This window comes from Delphinapterus leucas, chromosome 2, assembly GCF_059928025.1.
Source record: "Delphinapterus leucas isolate spDelLeu-1000000601 "Yukka" chromosome 2, BTC_Dleu_Yukka2, whole genome shotgun sequence".
NCBI classification, from domain to species: Eukaryota; Metazoa; Chordata; class Mammalia; order Artiodactyla; family Monodontidae; genus Delphinapterus; species Delphinapterus leucas.
In genome coordinates this window covers 39,806,803-39,823,995 of record NC_143130.1, presented here as the reverse complement: position 1 = coordinate 39,823,995, position 17,193 = coordinate 39,806,803, and the positions used below count along the sequence as shown (strand labels likewise).

At 41.2% G+C, this 17,193-nt stretch overlaps 1 protein-coding gene across 5 annotated transcripts in view; it reads right to left on the bottom strand.

Moving 5' to 3' along the window:
- The window catches only part of SEC11A (SEC11 homolog A, signal peptidase complex subunit), a 55,744-nt gene extending 39,780 nt beyond the window's left edge, over positions 1-15,964 (bottom strand). For 3 of the 5 annotated variants that reach the window (XM_089906755.1, XM_022564014.3, XM_089906754.1), the window contains exon 1: positions 15,671-15,927. Coding sequence is in view for 2 of the 5 variants with exons in the window: in XM_022564015.3 (XP_022419723.1) it covers positions 15,671-15,721 (51 nt within the window). In the remaining 3 variants the exon portion in view is untranslated. Of the gene's footprint in view, positions 1-15,670 lie in introns of all 5 variants that reach the window. The other 2 variants (XM_022564015.3, XM_022564013.3) reach the window with 2 other exon arrangements.
- Positions 15,965-17,193: the final 1,229 nt, after the last annotated feature.

The following is a 17,193-nucleotide window of genomic DNA, read 5'->3' as shown; positions in this document are numbered from 1 at the left end:
GCTGCGGAGCGGCTGGGCCCATGAGCCATGGCCACTGAGCCTGCGCGTCCGGAGCCTGTGCTCTGCAATGGGAGAGGCCACGGCAGTGAGAGGCCCATGTACCACAAAAAAAAAAAAAAAAAAAAGCCTTGAAACAGGAATTCCCTGGCAGTCCAGTGGTTAGGACTCAGTGCTTTCACTGCCGTGGCCCAGGTTTAATCCCTGGTCAGGGAACTAAGATCCCACAAATTGTGTGGTGTGGCAAAAAAATAAATAAATAAAAGGTAGGGGGAAAGACTGAGCACATTAAATAGAGACTTAGATGATAGAAAATATATCCAAGACCCAGCCCAAACCTCTGGAGATGAAAAAGAATATGTCTGAAAAGAAAACCACACAGCATACCACCCTGAAAGCACCCAACCTTGTCTGAAAACCACACAGAATGGAATAACAGCAGATTAGACATCACAGAAGAAAAGTTTAGTGAAACTGAAGTCATAGCAATAAAAAACTATTTCAGGATGCAACTAGAGATTATCATACTAAATGAAGTCAGAAGGAGAAAGACAAATACCATATGATACCACTTATATGTGCAATCTAAAATATGGCACAAATGAACCTATGTACAAAACAGAAACAGACTCATAGACATAGAGAACAGACTTATGGTTGCCAAGGCGGGGAGGGGGAGGAAGAGGGATGGATTGGGAGTTTAGGGGTGGTAGATGCAAACTATTACATTAAGAATGGATAAACAACAAGTTTATGTATAGCATAATGTATACTACAGGGAACTATATTCAATATCCTGCGATAAACCATAATGGAAAAGAATAGGAGAAATAGACAAATCCATAGTTATAGTCAGAAATGTCAACACCCCCTCTCAATAACTGATACAGCAGGAAGACAAAAAAATCAGTAAGCATAGAGAAGATTTGAACAACACTACCAACCAATTTGACCTAACTGATATTTACAGAACATTCTGCCTGACAACAGCAGATACACGTTCCTTTTAAGTACACACAGAACATTCACCAAGATAGACCATATTCAAGACCACAAAACAAATCTCAATAGAAAGGGATTTGAATTATGCAAAGAGTATTCTCCAATCACAATGGAATGAAAATAGAAATCAGTAACAGAAAGATACCTGAAAAATTCCCCCAAATGTTTAGAAATCAAATAACACTTCTAAATCACCCATGGTAAAAGAAGAAATCAAAAGAGAATAAAAATACAACATTTCAAAATTTGTGGGATGCACCTAAAGTAGTATGTAAAGGGAATTTTATAGTAGTAAAGGCCTATGTTAAGAAAAACAGAAATGTCTCAAATTATATGTTGTGTTTTTGTTTATACTCAGTTCAAAATATTTTGCAATTTCCCTTGTGATTCTCCTTTGACCCATGGGTTATTTAGAAATGCACTGTTTAATTTCCAAATATTTGTGGATTTCCCAAATTAAGCTTCCACCTTAAAACACTAGGAAAGCCAAATGAAATCCAAAGTAACTCACAAAAAAGAAATACTAAAAATATGAGTAGAAATAAGTGAAACTGAAGACAGGAAAACAGTAAAGAAAAGCAAACCAAAAGTTGGTTCTTTGAGGAGATCCATTAGCCAGACTAATGAGTAAAAAAAGAAAGATATGAACTACTGATATCAGGAAGGAATGAGAGAGGTGACATCACTAGACTAATACTTATTAATTTGTATTAATATACAAATATCAAGAGGATAATAAGTATTGTGAATACCTTTATACCAATATATTAATTCTTGAAATACATGTTACCAAAGCTCACTGAAGAAGAAATAGATAGACCTGAACAGACCTATTAAAGAAACTGAATTTATGATTTAAAAACTTTCCCACAAAGAAAAACTCCAGGCTCAGACAGTATTCACTAATGAATTCTACCAAGCATTTAAAGAAAAAAATCATAATTCTATGCCAACTCTTCCAGAAAACTGAAGAAGAGGGAATACTTCCCAACTCACTTTATGAAGGCCAACATTACTGATACCCAAATCAGATAAAGATGTTACAAGAAAACCACAGAATGGTATCACGGATATAGACATAAAAAGTATCTGTAACATTTTAGTAAATGTTTAGACCAAACAATATATACCTTATGACCAAGTAGGATCTATCTCAGGATAGAAAGTTAGAGACTTCAACATCCTCTCCTTAATAGTTGATAGAATAAGACAGAAAATCAGCAAGGATATAGAAAACTTGAATACCTCAACCAACTAAACATCTATAGAACAGTCCACCCCACACAGGAGAATACACATTCTTTTCAAACAAACATGAAACATTCTCCAGAGACCAGGCTCTAGGCAAATTTTAAAAGGGGACTCAATTTTAAAACACTGTAATCATACAAACTATTCTCTTCAACTACAATATAATTAAATTAGAAATCAGCACTGGAGAGAAATTTGAAAAACCCACAAATACATACTTAGAAACATTTTTTCCCAAATAACCCATGGTTCAAAGAGGAACCACAGGGAAATTACAAAATATTTTAATCTGAGTGTAAACAAACACAACATGTCAAAATTTCTGTAATGTAGCTAAAGTACTGCTTGGAGACAAATCTATAGCTTTAAATACATATATTTGAAAAGAAAGACCTTAACCCAATAACCCAAGATTCCACTTTAAGAAACTAGAAAATATAGCAAAGTAACCAAGGAAGGAAATAAAGTTTAGAGCAGAAATCAGTGAAACAGAAAACAAATAATGAGAAAAAAATTAATAAAAGCTGAATTCACAGAGACAGAAAGTACAATGGTAGTTTCTATGGGCTGGGGGAAGGGGAGAACGGGGAGTTTTTAAATGAGTACAGAGTTCTAATTTTGCAAGATAAAAAGAGTCCTAGAGACGGGTTGTTCAACAATGTGAATGTACTTAACATTACTGAACTCTACACTTAAAAAATGGTTAAGATACAACAAGGACCTACTGTATAGCACTGGGAACTATATTCAATATCTCATAATAACCTATAATGGAAAAGAATCTGAAAAAGAATAGATACATATATATTTGTGTATAACTGAATCACTTTGCTGTACACCTGCAACTAACACAATATTGTGATCAACGACATTTCCATTAAAAATAAATAAATAATAAAGTTTAAAAAATGGTTAGGATAGAAAATTTTGTTACATATATTTTACCACAATTTAAAAAAATCATGTGAAATGAAAGCAATCAGGGACTTCCCTGGTGGCACAGTGATTAAGAATCCTCCTGCCAATGCAGGGGACACGGGTTCGATCACCAGTCCAGGAAGATCCCACATGCTGCGAAGCAATGAAGCCCATGCCCTACAGCTACTGAACCTACACCCTAGAGCCTGCAAGCCACAACTACTGAGCCCACGCACCACAACTACTGAAGCCTGTGCACTCTAGGGCCTGAGTGCCATAACTACTGAGGCCATGTGCTGCAAATACTGAAGCCTGTGCACCTAGAGCCTGTGCTCTGCAACAGAAGCCACTGCAATGAGAAGCCCCGCACACCTCAACGAAGAGTAGTCCCTGCTCGCCGCAACTAGAGAAAGCCCGCATGCAGCAATGAAGACCCAACACAGCCAAAAATAAAAAGCAAGCAAGCAACCAGCTACAAATGACTACATTTTATAGGATTCCATTTATATAAAATGATTTAATAAAAGCTAATTGTTGATAAAAATAAAATAAAAAAATAAAATGTCTAGTAAAGGCAAATCATAGAGATACAAAGCAGATTAGTGGTTGTCTGGGGCGGTGAGTGCAAACAGGCATTGACTGTAAAAATGCACGAAGGATCTTTCAGGGATGATGGAAATGTTCTAAAGCTGGATTGTGGTGATAGGTGCACAACCCTATAAATTTGCTAAAAACCATGAATTATACACTTAAAATGGGTGAATTTTATACTTTATATGCCAATAAAGCTGTTTTTTTTAAAGCACATATTCACAAAAGTAATAGAAGAAAATAAAGTAGGAAAGGCCTTGAAGTCAAGGAGGTTTTTTAAACTGACCTGAAATCCAGAAGCCATGAAGAAAAGATGGGTAAATTTGGCTACCCAAAACAAAATAAAAGAGCAAATAACCAAAAAATCTGACAACTATGCATGGCAAATTATACTATAAGCTAAATCAAAAGACAAACTGGGAGAAAATATTTACAATATATACGACAAAAGACTAATCTTCCTATAAACAGCTCCTAGAAATCAATAACGACAATCCAAAAGGAAAACAGGCAAAGGATTATGAACTGCTAGTTCACAGAAAATGAAATAAAAACAACTCCAAAATCATATGAAAATATGTTCAACCAAACTGATAATGAGGGAAATACAAAGTAAGACTGTCCTGAGATACCACTTTTCATTTATTAGAATGGCAAAAATCTAAGTCTGAAAACACACAATGCTGGCGAGACTATAGGAAAATGTCACTCTCACTTTTTTGTGGGGGTGGGGGAGAACAATGTAAATATATTACCTATTTAAACTATTCATTAAAAACCAGGAAGAGGGGGACCTCCCTGGTGGCGCAGTGGTTAAGAATCCGCCTGCCAATGCAGGGGACATGGGTTCAAGCCCTGGTCCAGGAAGATCCCACAAGCCGTGAAGCAACTAAGCCCATGCGCCACAACTACTGAGCCTACGTGCCACAACTACCGAAGCCCACGCACCTAGAGCCCGTGCTGAAGCCACCGCAATGAGAAGCTTGAGCACTGCAACAAAGAGTAGTCCCGGCTCGCCACAACTAGAGAAAGCCTGCATGCAGCAATGAAGACCCAACACAGCCATTAATCAATCAATCAATTAATTAATTAATTTTAAAAAAAAACGGAAGAGGGAGTCCATGAACTTATTTTAACTACCTTGTCTTTCTGAGTCACTTGGCACTTGATTAACTTTCTTCTAACTCCCTCATCCCTTGGTTTCTATGTCACTGACCTCAGACCCTGACCTCTTCTCTGACATCGCATTAAATACAAGTGTTCTAGCAGTCCAACCTTTGCCCTTTTCTCTTTCCATACTGCACGCAATCTTGTCTATTCATGGTTTCAATTACAACATATATGCTGATGACACCCAAATCTCTTCTCCATACCAGACCAATTATATCCAATTGGTATGTATATCCAATTACTTACTGAAAATCACCTAGATGTTAAACAGACACCTTAAATTCAACACATCCAGAGCTGAACTCAATCCTTTTCCTCAAATCTCTTCCTCCTTCCACATTCTCTTGGTGATTAGTATCACCATCCACCCAAGTCCTCTAAATTTTATCTCCCCAACATTTCTCACATCCATCCCATTGGCTTTATTTCTATGACTATTGCCTTACTTCATGTCTCATCTCCTCTTACACAGACTACTGAAACAATCTGAGAGTCCTACCTCTAGACTTGTATCCTTCTAATTCATCCACCTATATATAATTATTGTTCGCAAAGTGAAAATAAAATTATTGAGGTGTCTGCTCAGAAACTTCTCTCAGGGCTTCCCTGGTGGCGCAGTGGTTGAGAGTCCGCCTGCCAATGCAGGGAACACGGGTTCGTGCCCCGGTCTGGGAAGATCCCACATGCCGTGGAGCGGCTAGGCCCGTGAGCCATGGCCGCTGAGCCTGCGCGTCTGGAGCCTGTGCTCTGCAGCGCGAGAGGCCACAACAGTGAGAGGCCCGCGTACCGCAAAAAAAAACAAAAAACAAAAAACTTCTCTCACTACCTATAGGATAAATTCTGAACCTCCGAGTATACAGGGCCTTCCATGATCTGGCTCTTGCTGTCCTCTCCACTCCTATTTCTTGCTACAAGTGATATTCTAGGCTCAAACCATAATTTAGCTTGTAATGCAGAATATCATAGTCCTTAACAATGCTACTACACGTAGCAATAACTGCATAACCAATCAAAACTAAAAGTTACATATTCTTAATAAGTCTAGATGATTAAAATAAGTTAGGTTCCCTGTCTTAGTGAGACAATCATCAGCTTCTAGCAGTTCCAACTTAAAAGAGACTCATTCTGCGTTTTTGACAGTTTCCTATCCCTGAGGACTCCTGTAGCAAGAGAAATAAGACCACCAGAAGCAGTATGCTTTTGGTGGCAGAGCCTACTTGAGGGCTCAATTAGCCCTAGAGCTATCATAAAGGTCCATGGGGACCTTGATTGGTCCAACATTCACAGAGTAAACATGTTCACTATATTGATATCACAGTGACTAGACTGGGTGGTTGAACCTCATGACCTAGACACCTTGGTAAAACACATATGTGGCCAGAGCGTGAGAAATAAATCCCACAGAAATTCCTATCTCCATGAAAATTCTTGGGGTTCAGTGGTCCCAGTCATGTTAAGATATCCCTTCCAAGACGAAGAACAAGTTGCTGCATCTGGTTCCTGTTACTACCAAGAAACTTAAAGTCTAGTGGACCTCTTCGGATTTTGGAGGCAACATATACCTCATTTGGGTGTGCTACTCCAATCTATTGACCTAGTAAACCAATTTTGATCCAGTTTTGAGGAGGGCTGTGCAACAGGTCCAAGCTCCCATCAAGCTGTTCTATCACTTGGACCATAACACCCAGCAGATCTCATGGTAACTGAAATATCTGTGACAGAGAGCCTCTGGCAGTCCTCTATGGGTGAACAACAGCACAGGTCTTTGAATTTGGGGGCAAAGCTATGCTATCCTTTGGAGAACTATTCTCCTCCTCTGTAACAGCTTCTAGCTAGCTGCTGAATTCTAGAAGAGACTAAACACTAGACCACGGATCACCAAGTTACCATATAACCAACTCCTCAGCATGAACTGGATGCTGCCAGATCCACCAAGCCATAAAGTTGGGCATTCACAGCAGTACTCCATCATCCATTGTGTAGTATATACAAGATTGGGCTCAAGCAGGTCCTGAAGACACAAGTAAGTTGTATGAGCAAGTGACTCAGATACTCATGGCTCCTACTCATGCTACATTGCTTCTTCTCTCTCAGCTTACACCTCTTGCCCCATGGGGAGTTCCCTATGACCAGCTGACTAAAGAAGACTTTAGGCCTGGTGTTTAGATGATGGTTCTACATGAACCATCTAGCACCAACTGAAAGTAGACAGCTGTGCCATGACATCCCCATTCACGGTTCACCATAAAGGATTATGATGAAGGGAAATCCTCCCATAGGCAGAACTTCAAGTGATACAATAATTGTTTGCTTTTCCTGGAAGGAGAGATGGCCACAGGTGTGGATTTGCACTGATTCAAGAGTGACCAGCAATTTGGCTGGATGGCCCGGGACTTGGAAGATATATCACTGGAAAGTTAGAGACAAGAGGTTTGCGGAAAATGTATGTGGATGGAGCTTTCCAAGTAGGTACATAGAATGTGAAGATATTTGTGTCCCACCAAAGAATTACCTCAGCAGAAGAGTATCAGGTGGATAAAATTACCTGTTTTGTGGATGTCAGCGGCCTCTTTCCCTAGCCATCCATGTCTTACCCAATGGACTCATGATCAAAGTGGCTGTAGCAGCCAAGATGAAGGTTAGCAATGTGGACTTTCACTCACCAAGACCAGTTTGGTTCTAGCCAATGATGAGTGCCTAGACTGCCAACTGCAAAGATCAACAATGCCACCATTCCTGATACTGGATCACTTCCATCATGGAAAGGGCAGCAATTTCTTCTATCTAGAATAGACTCTGTATATGGATCTGTCTTCCTTGTCCTCAGTATTTCTGTCAAAACCACCATTCATGAACTTACAGAATGCCTTATTCCGCATCATGGTATTCCATACAACACTGATTCTGACCAGGGAACTTATAGGTAATTAAAGCACAACAGTGGGCACATGGTCATGAATTTCACTGGTCTTACTGTGTCCTCCATCATCTTAAGTGGCTGGCCTGAAACAACAGTGGAACAGTAGGCATTATCAATTTATTGTCTCTCAGCACCAAATCCATCCTTCTCTGTGTTACTAGGCTGAGCCTATAAACAAGGGCACCTTTTCCAGTTGGCTCAATGATGTTAGGTTTCATTAATAAAGGGACTGCAGGGCCACAGCAAGGTGATAGAGAGTAGGAGGGGCTTCTCTTCCCATGGAGTGTTTTTATTTCACCCAGTAGCTAGTGGATCTGTGTACTGGAGGTCTCCTATTACTCACTTCAGAGACCATCACAGACTGACTCCTGCCCACACACACTCTGGCAAATTTCTCACCCTCCCAGCGGGCCACTTCTAAGGACCAGCTCCAGCTCACTGCTCTGGCAAATGTCATTGCAAGTCCCTGTGACAGCCACACCCTCTCCAAAGAGGTCTACATCTCAGGTTAAGAAGGGATGAAGGGGGTTGGAGGGAGGTATTTTGCTAGTTCTTTCTTTGTTCACTCCCTTATCCTAGAAGGTAATAACTGTTTTCTGCATATGCTATTTATGAACACCTTAAGAGTCCTCTTTTACACATTTTAGTGGTTAAGCATCTTTGCCAGTTAACAATTCTTTGTATTTAATTTTTCCCTGTTCAATTACTGGTGTTGTTTCTATCTTCTGAGTGATACAAATGGCCTTTTGAAGACAGCTACAGTACCAGCCAGACAGCAGCAACACTTTGTTGGGCTGGGATAATGTCTAATGTCCTCCAGTATGTGGTATATGCTCTTAATCAGCAACCAATTTCTTCTGTAAGTAGGATTCACTAGTCCAGAATTAAAGGGTGGGAATGGAAGTGACTCCTCCCACTACTACTCCTAATAATCTGCTAGTGAAATTTCTGCTTCCCAGCCTCATAGTTTTGGCTGCTGGTTTAGAAGTTTTCATTCCTGGGAATTCCCTGGTGGTCCAGTGGTTAGGACTTGGCGCTTTCACTGCTATGGCCCGGATTCAATCCCTGTTCGGGGAACTAAGATCCCACAAGCTGCCCAGCGCAGCCAAAAGAAAGAAGTTTTCACTCCTAAAGGAGATTTCCTTCCACCAGGAGACACAGTGGTTCCATTAAACTGGAAGTTGAGTCTGCCCCCTTGCCACTTTGGGATACTCATGCCAGTGAACCAAAATGCAGGGAATGGGGTGGTTATTTACTGGCAAAGGGGATTGACCCTGACCATCAGAGAAAAACAGAGGTTTGTTACTACATAATGAGGGAAGTGAATATATAGGAATATAAAGAATCCTCTGAGGCCTTTCTTAGTACTTCCATGTCTTACAATAAAAGTTAGTGAAAACTATAACAATCCAGTTCAGGCAGGACTCCTCATGACATTACCCTTTAATAATCACGGTTTGGGTAAGGCAAGAAACTATGACCAACTTAGGATCCTGCTGAGAGCAAAAGGAATGTGGAATGGTTAAGAAGAAAGATGACAGCTACAACCATGTAGCCAATTACAGAAACAAAGGAAAGCTGCATATTAGACAGAAGTATAATCTTGCTTTTATGTTTATTTGAAAAGTGAAATATGATTAAAAGAGGTGTGTATAAATGCTGAGCTGACAAAGGGTAGACTATAATAGTTTTGAAAACTACAGTAGTTTTGCCAAAGCGGCTTAGCTAGAACTAGGCTTCCCCAAACCCCCCTCCATGTATGGCTCTGAATTAGATTTAGCAAAGAGAAAGCTGCCCAAGACCTAGAAGGTGAAAGAGTAGCAGCTGCTATTATGCTGAAGGTCACTGTGGTTAGACATGGTGAGAGACAGACATTAAAGGCCTGGCAGAATCCAGTTTGTCCTCGCATTCCCCTGCTCCACATCCAGAAACGAGCTGTAGAGGCAACAGCCTTCCACAGACTTCATCTACTCTCCTTTGGTGTGATTCCACTCCATCAGCCAGATGTGGAATCTAGCCCCAGATTCCATGGCAAGCTTCCGTCTACCCACAACAGTGCTACAGAAGAACTGGTGACATTCTGTTTCTGCATCTCTGTTTTAGACTCCTGACTCATCCAGCTTCTCCTACAATTGTATAAAATCTTATTCCTATAATAAATCCCTTAATTCTAAAATATTCATAGTGGTTCTGCTTCCCAGACTAAACCCTGACCGATAAGCCAAATTTTTCAGACAAAGCATTCTATCCCCATGAACATATTCTGTGTTTGGATACTCTACCTCACCTCCTTCCTTGAAGTCAGAAAAGACAACTCTTTTTTTTTTCTTTTTGTCTACACTGCATGGCATGCAGGGTCTTAGTTCCCCAACCAGGGTTCCATCCTGTGCCCCCAGCAGTGGAAACACAAAGTCTTAAACCACTGGGCTGCCAGGGAAGCCTCAAAAGACAACTCTTTTGAAGAAGAGTTATGGTCATAATTTCTGCTTAAGTGGAATTTGTCTTTATTGTTGGAGGCTTGTGCCATCTGGCATGAGAATAAATAATCATGCTTGTCTGTATGTCCATGGAGAGAATACTATGGGGGAAAAAAAACCCTAAAAAATATGAAGTATCTAAGAACCATAACAAGTAAATGCCTTATCCTTACTATGGCACTGTATTCTAGATTTGCTCAAAGTTATACAGGATGAAGAATGATTTTTGGATGCTCAAGAAGAATATATTCGAGGACAGTAAGTGCAGTTTTTAACATAATTTTACTTGTGATTTCCTTGTGTATATAACAGAGACTGATGTTTCTACATTGAAACTTGGCAATTTATTACTGAATTTTTATACCCTGCCGGTGATAAAGAGTTTCCTGATCCTAAACAAGACCAGATTAGTTTTCAATAATCAAAAAAAGTAATGGATCTGTCCTCTGTGCTGTATATACCTCCTATTCGCAGCACACTTACTCATATTAGGTCCAAGCCTAGGAAGAATCTAGGCTTCTATGTGCTTCACCAGAGGGCCAATTCATTAAAAAAGTTACCAAAGATATCCGGAATTCAATCAGGTATCACTACAATAGCCATTAAGAGTTAAGTGAGCAGGACTTTCCTGGTGGCTCAGTGGTTAAGAATCCGCCTGCCAATGCAGGGGACACAGGTTCGAGCCCTGGTCTGGGAAGATCCCACATGCTGCAGAGCAACTGAGCCCGTGCGCCACAACTACTGAGTCTGCGCTCTAGAGCCACTGAGCCACAACTACTGAAGCCCGCATACCTAGAGCTTATGCTCTGCAACAAGAGAAGCCACTGCAGTGAGAAGCCTGCGCACCACAACAAAGAGAAGCCCCGGCTCGCCACAACTAGAGAAAGCCCGCGTGCAGCAACGAAGACCCAATGCAGCCATAAAAAAATAAATAAATAAATTTATTTTTTTAAAAAAAGAGTTAAGTGAGGGACTTCCCTCGTGGCCCAGTGGGTAAGACTCCGCACACCCAATGCAGGGGGCCAGGGTTCAATGCCTGGTTGGGGAAGTAGATCCCACATGCATGCCACAGCTAAGAGTCCGCATGCCACAACAAAGACCCTGTGTGCCAAAATGAAGACCCAGCACAGCCAAAATAAAAAATAATAATAAGTAAAAAAAAAAAAAAAAAAAAAAAGAGTTAAGGGATCCTAAGAGACTGAAAAACATAAAAAGAGGGACTTCCCTGGCGGTCCAGTGGTTAAAACTCAGCGCTTCTACTGCAGGGGGCAGGGGTTTGATCTCTGGCCAGGGAACTAAGATCCCACATGCTGTGAGGCACAGCCAAAATATTAAAAAATAAATAAATAAATAAAAAGAAAGGATCGTGCCAAGTCCTAGGGTCTTCAGATTTATGTAGGAAAACATACAGATAATTAAAATCCAAAGAAATGCAAAATTCAATCAAGTAATGCAAAAGGCCTAAGGAGGAGCTAATAAAGCAAATTCTGTCAAAGTCAGATTAGTCCCATCAGGGCTCAAACATGGATCTAGTCACATGCTGGCCAATATCCTCTGATCATTAAGAATTCTCAGCAAGCAGAGAATTACACATGAAAATAATATAAAAATTACTTGGCATGACATACTTATTTAGTGAATAAGCATCTTTTCACTCCAGGAAAATTCATAATTAAGAACAGAAATGCTTAAAGGAAATTATGTATAGTATTAATACTTTTATGTTAAGGGTACTGTGCATATTTGGTATCTTAAGTTTTTGTAAGTTTTATAAGTTTTTCTTAAGTTTTGTAAAATTTAAGAGAATTTGGAATATAAAAGTAATAGGTCAGGTTTGTAATTCCAATTTAAAATGTACAATCAATTGTAGATTTATTATTTTAATCAGAAAGCTTACTATTTATACCTTATATTCAAATGTTGAAACATTTAGGAGAACCTAAGCTCCAGATTTATAAAAATTATATAAGTATGCAGTGGTGTTTGTTGAATAATCGATGTTCTTAAAAAGGAAATTCTTTAAATTTATAAGTTAAATTTAACGTTTTTAAGATGTCTATTTATAAATTAGCCCAAATATTCAAAGGCCCTTAAAAGTGATTGTTAAAATTTGCTAGACCTGGGAATTCCCTGGCGGTCCAATCTGGCGGTCCAGTGGTTAGGACTTGGCGCTTTCACGGCCGAGAGCCCGGGTCCAATCCCTGGTTAGGGAACTAAGATCCCACCAACTGCTAGATTTTAAATAGGATAAGATTTGAAAACTGATTCTGAAAGGTTTAAGAACTTTGTTTTAAAATTTTAGGTTTTACAAATTGAACATTATGTTTTTAAATATAAGAATTCTAAACAGGCTTTTCTGCACACAAAGGTTACCTCAGTGGGCATCAAGAAACTAACCTACAACCAGAGGTGTGCTGGAGCCAACCTGCTAAATTTTCAGGAATCTTGCAAGCTGGTTGTTAAACACAGTGTTATTAAAAATCAGTACAATTAAATTACTTAAAAAACAAAGTCAATAAATACTCTAAATCAGTTTCTAACTATTTTACTACATTTTACTATTATCTATGTTCTTGAGATTATTTTTTAAATTTTACCTGTAAGGTGGAAATTACAGTTGCATGCTACCACATTTCTTCCTAATTCCACATTCAGTGATGTCATGTTAGCAGCCTGAAATCAATCATGTTGGAAGTATTTACCACAGAAACAGGCAAACTACAAATCAGGGTTTCATGGATTAAGAAAAGCCTCAGGAACACTGTGCTCTGACACTACAGTAAAAGAGCCACACTGCAAAGGGGAGAAGACAAATAGAATAGTACATAACAGCTAAAAGGCCTTTAGAGATCACCTAATAGTCTAGGGCGGTCCACAAAGACTCAGAAATAGTAAAAGGGGAGTTCTGAAGACAGTTAAGTACACAAAGTTTGAATAGAACAATGTTCATATACACAGTGAAATGAAACAGGCAGGAAGAGTAAACTGGGACAAGACTGAAACAGTGAGAAACGGCAGACTGTAAAATGACTGTGACTTACTTCAAATGCCATTCTAAGGGGTTTGGACTTAACCTACAAGGCAATGGGATCTACTGAAGGTTGGAGGGCAGGAGAGAAGACATTAATCTGGCAGCAGTGTATTGGATGCCATGAAAGTAGTGAAACACTTTAATTTTGAAAACTGTGAAGGAGACAAAAATAAAAATTACATACCGTAAACAAAGTCTTGAGTAAGGTCTTAAAAATCAATTAAAACTTACAGCTCAAAAGAATACATACTCTGTGATTCCATTTCTATCAAATGCAAACCAGGGACTTCCCTAGTGGTCCAGTGGCTAAGACTCCACGCTCCCAATGCAGAGGGCCTGGGTTCGGTTCCTAGTCGGGGAACTAGATCCCACATGCCACAACTAAAGATCCCTCATGCCGCAACTAAAGATCCCACATGCCGCAATGAAGATCCCATGTGCAGCAACTAAGACCCAGTGCAGCTAGCTAAATAAATAAATAAATAAAATATTAAAAAAAAAAAAGCAAACCCATCTATACTGACAAAAAAGCAAATCAGTGGTTGCCAAGTGCTAAAGAAATGAACTACAAAGGGATCTTGTGGGTGACAGAAATGTTCTGTATCTTGATTGTAATGGGTGTATGTAATTGTTTGTTTTTGGCCACGCCACACAGCTTGTGGGATCTCAGTTCCCCGACCAGGGATCAAACCCAGACCCCACCCAGTGGAAGTGCGGAATCCTAACCACTGGACCACCAGGGAATTCCCCTGGATGGAGTTTACTGTACTAAAGTATTCCTCTATGAACCTGATAGGAAAAAAAAATTACAACTCAAATTAATCAGACATTTGATGAAATATCTAGTTTCCCTCTTTTCATCTAATTAGCTCTTGGTACCTACAGTCAGTATCAATTTTTTCCCCCAGATATTATGTGCAGGTAAAACCTCATTTCTAACTTTCCCTCATCCCATCCCCATGCTATCCAATCCTTCACATCCCCTCCTAACAATCTCTGGGAGGTTGCTCATTTTCTCCACTTGTATAATGGGAATAACATTATCTACCTCACAAGTATATAAAGCATTTCACACATAGCAAGAGCTCAAAATAGTTATTGTTTTGCCTTAGTCATTATCTACATATTTATGCTCCTTGAAGGCAGACTCTGTCTTATCTATCTTCGCATTTCTCTCATTGTACCTAGCACAAGGTACAATAAACAGTAGGCCCAAAAGAAGAGTTTCTTCAAAGCAATGTCTCTGCACCTAGAAATTCAGATATGGATGAAAAAAAACACTATACAAGTGAGAATCTGAAACGCTTTGTGCAATCTGGGGAAAAAAATGATCAATTATGACTGAAGGAATTAGCAAACATGTCTAAGAAGAGGTCTGAAGGGGAGTAAGGGGAAGTTGTATATCTTCTTCCCTAAATGGTAAATATAAATAGTGCATAATAGAAGTCCAAGAGAAAAACCTTTAATAGTGACATCAGGACAATTCTTAACAGCAAAACACTGTAAAAAGGTCCGAGGCAAGCAAAAGTGGGCTCCACAGACACACTTGGTGTAGAAGACAAAAAGGAGCAACTTTTTCTAATGACTAAATAATTACAACAGTATTCCCAGTACCATTTGGAATATGATCTGCAAGTTCAAGACGGAGTAAGATTTAAGGACAAAATCAGGAGATGGAAGTTTCAGGATCCCGGTACCACTAAAACTGGGAGGTATACCCGAGGATCCTGAGGTATACCTTATCGCTAAGCGGACTCAAGGACAAGGAGAGTAAACGTTTCAACTCTGAACTCGGAGGTGGTTCAAGGAAGTCAGGACAGCCCGCTGAGACCCAGCTGTACTAGAAGGGTTGTAACGGGCTCAAAGTAGACAAACGGCTTTTGTGGGGCCTTACAACCGCCTTCCCGAGCATCCCAGAGTAGCGGTGAACTGCTAAACCTAGCTACTGGAATACATCGGAAGTCGCTGCGACTGGAGAAATCACGAGTTTGCCGCCTTACTAAGCCTAAAACAATAAGCAACCCCAACTCCCACTTACAAAGAGCCCTACGGTTTCCACTTGCTTCCCTGCCTCACAGGGGGCAATGGAACGTGAAGACCAGGCTTCCCGCTCCGCCCCTAGAAGGCCCCGTATCAGCCAGCGGCTAAAAATATGGGGCGGATAAAGCTACCTCTGGACACAGACCCCACAAAGAGATGGAATAATCCAGGCGTCAGACCCGCTCCGGCCCTCACACTGGGGCCCAGAGGTCCGCGGGGCACCGCAGTGGCAGCGTCGAAGGGACAGAGGGAACAGTGGGCGGCCAACCTCACCTGCCGCTTGTTCATCCGCCGCACATCGTCCAAAAAATCTAGAGACAGCATGGCGGGGCCGGCGAAGGGACACGGGCAGAAGAGACGGCGAGATGTGACCGACAGGAGGAACGGCTGGCACACGGTCCAAGCTCTCACGGGACAGAACCTCAGGGTGCCCGCACTTCCGCTTCCGGGGCGGAACCGGGGCGGAACCGGCGCGGCTCCGCCCCTTCGCCGGGGCGAGCAGACAAAGGGTCTCGCGACCGTCCTAATCCAGCCTCCTCGCCTGACCTCGCTGTAGGAGGGATCTCGTACCCCTAACCTCGTCTGCTGAGAAGAGAATTAAGCCCACTTCCCGCTCTCAGCCCCGTGGCCCCACACGGAGTCCGCCACTAGGGGTTAGATAGGAGGCCGCCCTGCAACTTCCAGAAGGCGGGACCTGGTGCACGCCTGGCCAATAGGGAAACGTGTTTCTGGAGTCTGAGGGCAGAAAAGGCCCCTGAGCGGCCGGCGCGGGGCCCCTGAGCGGCCCCGGTCGTGGGTCTGGGTGTGGCCCTGGATGTTCCGACAGGCCTTGCTTCCTCTGCTGCGGCCGGTCTCCTGCGCTACGGGAAACTGACGGCTGAGGTGTTTAAATAAGTGCTGTTGGGTAAGGGCGGAGGATGTGACTTTCAAAGCACTGCCTGCCACTTTCAGGAGTTTAAGAAACTCGTGGCTGGAGAGAAAACAACCCGGTAGGATTAGAAAACTACCAAACCATACACCGTGTGATGAGACCACCAGTAGTGCGGCTTGTGAGGTAGTCCCTTCCTCCCCGAAACTGACCTTGCTAACAGGATCTGATTGTCTACTAGACGAAAATCTCCTGGTTTTGTTACCTCGGGCACCATAATGTGACCCTGTTATCGCTGACTTCTGTCTCTATACAGCTCTTCCTTGACTTACCTCCCAATAAACCCATGGTAAATTGAAAATACCATAAGTCAAAAATGCATTCAATACGCCTAATCTACTGAACATCGTAGTTTGGCCTAGCCTACCTTAAGCAAGCAGAGCACACACTAGCCTACGGTTGGGCAAAATCATCTGACGCAAACCGTTTTTCGTTTTTATATTTTTGCCGCACTGCTGCAAAAGTTAAGTGGAACCTCCCGGACCAGGGACCGAACCCGTGCCCCCTGCAGTGGAAGTGTGGAGTCTTAACCACTGGACCACCGGGGAAGTCCTACACAAGTGTATTTTATAATAAAGTGTTGAATATCTCATGTAATTTATTGACTACTGTACTGAAAGTGAAAGACAATGGTGGTGTGGCTACAAAAGTTTGTAAGTATACTGGTTGTTTGCCATCTGTGCTCATGTGGCTGACTGGGAGCTGTGGCTTGCTGCTGCTGCCCACCATCAGAAGAGAGTATCATACTGGGAAAAGAAGTACAGTTTCTAGTGAATGCTTATCACTTTCACCATGGTTAAAGTAATACAAAAATTGTAACACACCTAACACACACCTAGGACAAGAAAACCAGAACTGGTCTCTGGCT